The sequence below is a fragment of the Poecilia reticulata genome, linkage group LG16 (assembly GCF_000633615.1).
Source record: "Poecilia reticulata strain Guanapo linkage group LG16, Guppy_female_1.0+MT, whole genome shotgun sequence".
NCBI lineage: Eukaryota > Metazoa > Chordata > Actinopteri > Cyprinodontiformes > Poeciliidae > Poecilia > Poecilia reticulata.
In genome coordinates this window covers 5,355,153-5,361,152 of record NC_024346.1, presented here as the reverse complement: position 1 = coordinate 5,361,152, position 6,000 = coordinate 5,355,153, and the positions used below count along the sequence as shown (strand labels likewise).

At 37.7% G+C, this 6,000-nt stretch overlaps 1 protein-coding gene across 4 annotated transcripts in view; it reads right to left on the bottom strand.

Moving 5' to 3' along the window:
* Positions 1-6,000, bottom strand: part of etv1 (ETS variant transcription factor 1) — a 32,375-nt gene that overhangs the window by 11,902 nt on the left and 14,473 nt on the right. For all 4 annotated transcript variants that reach the window (XM_008430942.2, XM_008430943.2, XM_017309696.1 and 1 more), the window contains 3 exons: positions 2,579-2,708; positions 1,893-2,069; positions 669-916 (listed from right to left, as the gene is read on the bottom strand). In XM_008430942.2, coding sequence (XP_008429164.1) covers positions 669-916; positions 1,893-2,069; positions 2,579-2,708 — 555 coding nt within the window. The remainder of the gene's footprint in view (positions 1-668; positions 917-1,892; positions 2,070-2,578; positions 2,709-6,000) is intronic.

The window sequence follows — 6,000 nt, the reverse complement described above, 5'->3', positions numbered from 1 at the left end:
GAAAGACCAGGGCCGGGAATCGAACCCAGAACCTTCGTGCTGCAAGGCAACAGCTCTACCAACTGCGCCACTGTGCATGAGAGGGACAAGGGTGAAAGAAAATGGATGGATGGATGAATTTCTACATGTTAGTTAGATATAATTCCAGTTAGCTATAGTTTCCCCTCATTAATTATTTATTACTAATTCATTTATTTCAACGAAAATGTTTTCTCAATTTCAGCTTTTGTCATTTCTTCAGTTTTAGTCAACAATAATAACCTTCACTCTCACTACGCCTGTCACGATAATACATTTTTCTGGACGATAAATTGTCCCAAAAGTTATGGCGATAAACGACAACATTGTTTGTTTTAAACCATTTTCAAGTATTATAAAGGTGATGACATAATAATGTCTAAATAAAATAGTTTAAACCTTTTTGAAATCTTTAAATCAAGCTAGGTGTGAAAAACTTAAACTACCACTATAACTGCTACAAACTAAACTTAAACTAAACATTTAAAAACTAGCAAACCCACTCTAAGAGCCAATTAAAGCTACCTGAATTAGACAAACAATGAGAAAAGCAAATTAACTGATTAATTGATTTATTGCTTATTACCTCTCGCCGATTTAATGAATCTTCTGCGGGTGAAAAAAGTGAAATCAAGCCGTCAGCCTCTCACCTGAGTCATAGGTGAAGTCCCTGGGCTCCTGCTTGATCATCATGCTGGCTGGGTAGGCGTGGGGCAGCGGTGCGCCCATCATGGCCGGGTGCTCGAACAGGGGGTCCGGGTACTCCTGCTTGAAGCCCTGAGGGGGGAAGGGGATGCTGGGCTCCGACAGCTGCCGGTGGTAGATGGGCCGGCTGTCCCGGGCCATCGTTGGCGGGGAGGGAAACGAGTGGCACGGCTCAGAGAGCTGACGTCGAAATCTGGGAAAACAGTCATCAGACACACAATAACAGAATAAAAAAAATAAGACAAATTAAAAAAAAGATAGAAAAATAACACTTTTTCTATAAGCAATTTAGGTGTTTTTCAACACTGTTAAGTTGAGGGGTAAGAAAGTCATTTGAGATGATAAAGTGCTCAAATTCAAAGATACTAAACTCAAATTAACTCAAATTCTCAGTTATAGTGATGGCTGTTGACAAGAGAGATCTCCTGTAGCTTCCTGTATTGCAGCGAATTTGAAGAAGCCTCTGACTGAAGACACTGTTGGAAGTTTGTTCAACAAAAAGCAAATTTTTCCCCTCAGAAAGGCAGGAATGGAAGTTTGTAAAAGAAAAAATCTCAAAGAAAGTACAGAGCAACTCCAAAATGCTGCTGGAAAAATACAAAAAAGGTAAATAATCTTATTTTTAAGGGCTTCTTTTTTTCATAGCTTTTAAAGTATATTTTTACACTTTTACACTTCAAAAACACAAAATCTTAAGTATTTTTGGTCTAGTTATAGTGCTAAAATAGTACATTTTAAATAAGATAAAATTAACTTACAAAACAAGACAATTTCGCCAAGTTGTAAGTGAAATAATCTGCCAATATACTCAATACTGGGTTGCTAGGTAACGGCCTGGGCTTGGCTGGGGTTGCTAGGTAACGGCGCAATAAACGGAGCTGGTATTTTTTCATAAAAACCAAGGAATTATTTCCGTAAAACAAGGTTCTATATTTTTCTGATAAGTTACTTTTACGTTAGTTTCGTCTTACTTCAGGTGTAAAAAGATATTTGCAGTAGAAGCTAGAAACAAATACTCAGATTGTGTGTTTTGCTGTTAACTAGTGCTAATAGTACAATAATGTTCTGCCAAAGTTGTTTTCCCCTCTGGCCAGTTAATAAACACTGTGGCACCATTACAGCCCGTTGTCAGGGCAACCAGCGGGTTAATGGTGACGTTGCGGGTTTACCTGTGGTCCAGGGAGTAGGCGCTGTCCGGGACAGGCTGCGAGGGCGGGATGTGGGCATAAGTCCGGTCCGGTTTGGGCGTGGGCGAGCCATGGTGCAGGGGGGACACCGGGGTGCTGCAGGGGGGCGTCACTGGGCTGGAGGGCTTCATTCCTGTGCGGTGCTTCTGCTCATAGGCACTGCGGCAACAAAACGACCCAGATGTCAGGGAACTGTGGCGTTCTGGTACCGAGTCCAGAACATTCTGGTACCGAGTCCAGAACGACACAGATTAGTTGAAATAAGTTACTGCAGCCAAGCTGGACATGTTACAACAATGCAAGTTTTGGTGACACTTTATTTGAAAAGATGTGCAAAAGACATAAAACCTGTTATAAACAGGTTTATAACAGGTTTATTTGGTAAACCTACCAAATAAAGTGCATTTATTTGGTACATTTACCAAATAAAGTGCATTTATTTGGTAAACCTACCAAATAAAGTGCATTTATTTGGTACATTTACCAAATAAAGCTGTGTTATTTGGTTTGTTTACCAAATAACTCTTGATAAACATTCATAACAGCAGTCATAGACGTTCATGAACACTCCTTCATGTTAGTAACAGGTTTCATCTGAGCGTCTTGTGCACAGCCCTTCAGATGAAGCGTCAGCCATGTTTGAACTGGTGAAGTGCGCGGCGGGCCACCTGATGCTGTACGGACACTTCTCCCCATACTGGAGCTTGAAGGGCCGCTCCTGACTGCAGTTGGAGCTCAGCTCTGAGCACGGGCTGTGCAGCTCCCGCTTGATCTTCAGCTGCAGTCCGTGGAAAGCCACTGCAGCGCGAGACAAGGAGACAAACACACCTGAATCACCCCGGCGTCACATCAAGTTTAATATTAAAAGTACATTTCTAAAGGAGCTCAGGAGGAAAAATAAACTCATACACTGCAAAAACACAAGATCTTGCCAAGTAATTTTGGTCTAGCTTCTAGTGAAAATGTCTTACTACACTTAAAATAAGACAAATTAACTTAAAAATAACTTTTCAGCAAGATATAGAAGCTTGTTTTAACTCAATATTTTTTTAATATTGATGAGTTTGTTCTATTGGAACAAACTAGCTAAAGAACTTAAAACATGGAAAAAATGTCTTGTTGCCAATAAAACTAGAACTTTTTCATCAATATTAAGGAATTATTTACCTAAACAAGCTTCTACATCTTATAAAAAAGCTACTTGTATGTTAGTTTTCTCTTATTGGCACAAAAACTAGACTTAAATTACTTGGTAAGATTTTGTGTTTTTGCAGTGTAATTTACACCCCAAAACAACAAAAACAAACAATCATTATGGGGTTTTTTTCTAGTGCAAACATCTGATTAAGACAAAACTAACGTAAAAATAAGATGAGATCAGGAAGATGTAAGAGCTTGTTTTACGTAAATAATTCCTTTATGTTGGTGAAAAAGTTCTGGTTCCACTGGTTGATTATTTCACTTATAAAATATGGTAAATATCTGGTTATAAATACATTTATCTGCCAATGGAACCAGAACTTTTTGATCAGTATTAAATAATTATTGACCTAAAACAAGCTCCTTGGACAAGGACAACCAATTATTGATTAAAGTCTTAATTCTGATTTTAAATAAATGTTTTAGCTCTGCTTGGTTAAGAACATAAACTCCCAGTTTTATGGACTGGAGAGACAGAACTAAATAAAGTTTTACGTTTTGGAAAAAACAACTTAAATTTAACTCTAAATGGAAACCAGTAACTAGATCCATGTTGAAACACCTCTATATATATTTTAAATTTATTTTGTACTATTGTTATTTATGTTACTTTAGTTTTAATCTTTCTGCTGTTGTTATTCTCACTCTAATTATCGTGGATTTAAACGTTTATGGACATATTTGATTAATATTACACTGTAAAAAAAATCTGTAAAATTTACGGTAAAGTACTGACAGTCGTGACAGCTGCCAGTGTTTTACTGTAAATTTTACAGACTTTTTTTTATAGTGTAGCCTTTCTTAATGGGTTTACTTTTTTCTGAGAGGAATGTATTTCTGTTTTCTTTTTCCTTCATCGGAAAAGTAAACATCTACTCACCAATTTACGGTAATTTACTATTGCTAGCGTTTTTGTGTAGCACTTTGGCGCAGTTTAAACCTGTTTTTGAAATGATATGTAAATAAATGTGACATCGGTCGTCTCCAGATTTAAACAACATCTACACTTATCGTAGGGCTGTAGTGATACAATAATCTCACAATATGATACAATGCACGATATTCTGCTCACGATACGATATATATTGCGATATTCAGCAAACGATACAATTCAATACACTTTTGCGATTTTATGAAAGCTTTTAGAGGGACAGAGTGATTTTGGTGACATTTTGTGACTGTTATAGAGTTGGGTTGAATTAATTTAACTGAAAACTGATTAAAAACACCAACTACCTGGCTCTGGTTGGACACAGACTTAAAGTTGACAGCTGGACAAAATTAATCAAAGAAGTGGTGAGAAAACATGTTTCTTTTAATTGAAACAGTACAAACTGTAGCTTACATGCATTTGTAAAGTAAATAAAGTCCACCAAGTACCTGCTCTGGATAGTTTGATAACTTTTTAACCCTTAACATCTGAAGGAATCACTCTAAGCCTGATGACCTAATCACTCTCCTGGTGAAGCAAGCAGTGAGTGAGCAAGGTGACAGTTGGATGTTACGATACTTGCAGATGAATATCGTTTTTTTTCTAGGAAAGAAAATATCGATACATATATCGCAAAATCGATATTAACACACAGCCCTAGCTTATCGTAGTTTAAATAAAGGTTTTTGTGAATGAGATGTTAAACTGGGACAAAGTTGGACTTGTGTTTACAGTGTGTAAGACACTTACTGGAAAATACATAAAAATATACTCCTGAGTTAGTTTTGTCTTATTTGCTGTGTAGTAAGGTAAGATTTAGTGTTTCTGCAGTGAAACACAGACTCCACCTGTCCTCCGTTTTGAGGACGTCACCGACACAAACAGCTCACTTCAAATCTCGTTTGTTTCTCCTGGCGGTTCTCTGCTGGTGAAATATGACAATCGGGCTCCTATAAATACTTTATCTGCTTTCAGCAGGCTGTCAATACGTTCCAGACGACAACAACGGGCGCATTGATCCGCCGGGCCGCAGGGCCCCCGCCGTGAGCCGGGTCCATCTGAGAGGCTGTTAAGTGCCTGATCAGTCCTGATTAACATCCCATCATCTCGAGTCATGATCAACGCTAATCTAATCGACTGCGTCTCTGAAGGAAAGCCCAGTCAGTCGGTCAGAATGAAGCCGGGCTCGGGTTGCCTGGCCGCGTCTCGCTGACAGCGGATCGGTTCTGGGAGCAACGGCAACACGCTTCAAAAAATAACACAAATCATACCAAGCATTCTGGTATTTTGAGATTAAAGTCAGAATTATAAGGAAAAGGTCAGAATTCTGAGATTAAACTCAGAGTAAAAGAGTAAAGAGATCTAAGATTAAACATAATTCAAGAAAATAATCTGAGATTAAACCTCAGAATTCTCAGAAAATAGTCAAAATTCTGAGATTAAACTGAGAATTATGAGAAAGGGGGTCGGTTCTGACACTTGAGTTGAAGCGATCCCACACTTAATAAAAAGACACAAAATCATACCAAGTATTTTTAGATTAAAGTTGAAATTATGGGAAAAATGTCAGAATTCTAAGATTAAGATCAGAATTCTGAGAAACAAAATCGGAGATTAAAGTCAATATTCTCTGAAAGTAATCGTATTTCTGATATTAAAGTCAGAACTCAGAGAAAATAATCTGAGATTAAACCTCAGAGTTCTCTGAAAAAAGTCAAAATTCTGAGATTAAACTGAGAATTATGAGAAAAGGAATCGGTTCTGACTCGAGTTGGAAGCAAACACAACACGCATTAAACACACACTCTGTCATGCTAAGTATTTTTTAGTGTTTTGAGATTAAATTCAGAATCCTAACGTGTTTTGGTATTTCGGTCTTCATCAGTGGTCCAAACGTTTTGCATGGGGTCAAAAATGTCAAGTTGAAAGAACCACAAAATGTTAACAGCAAACTATTTT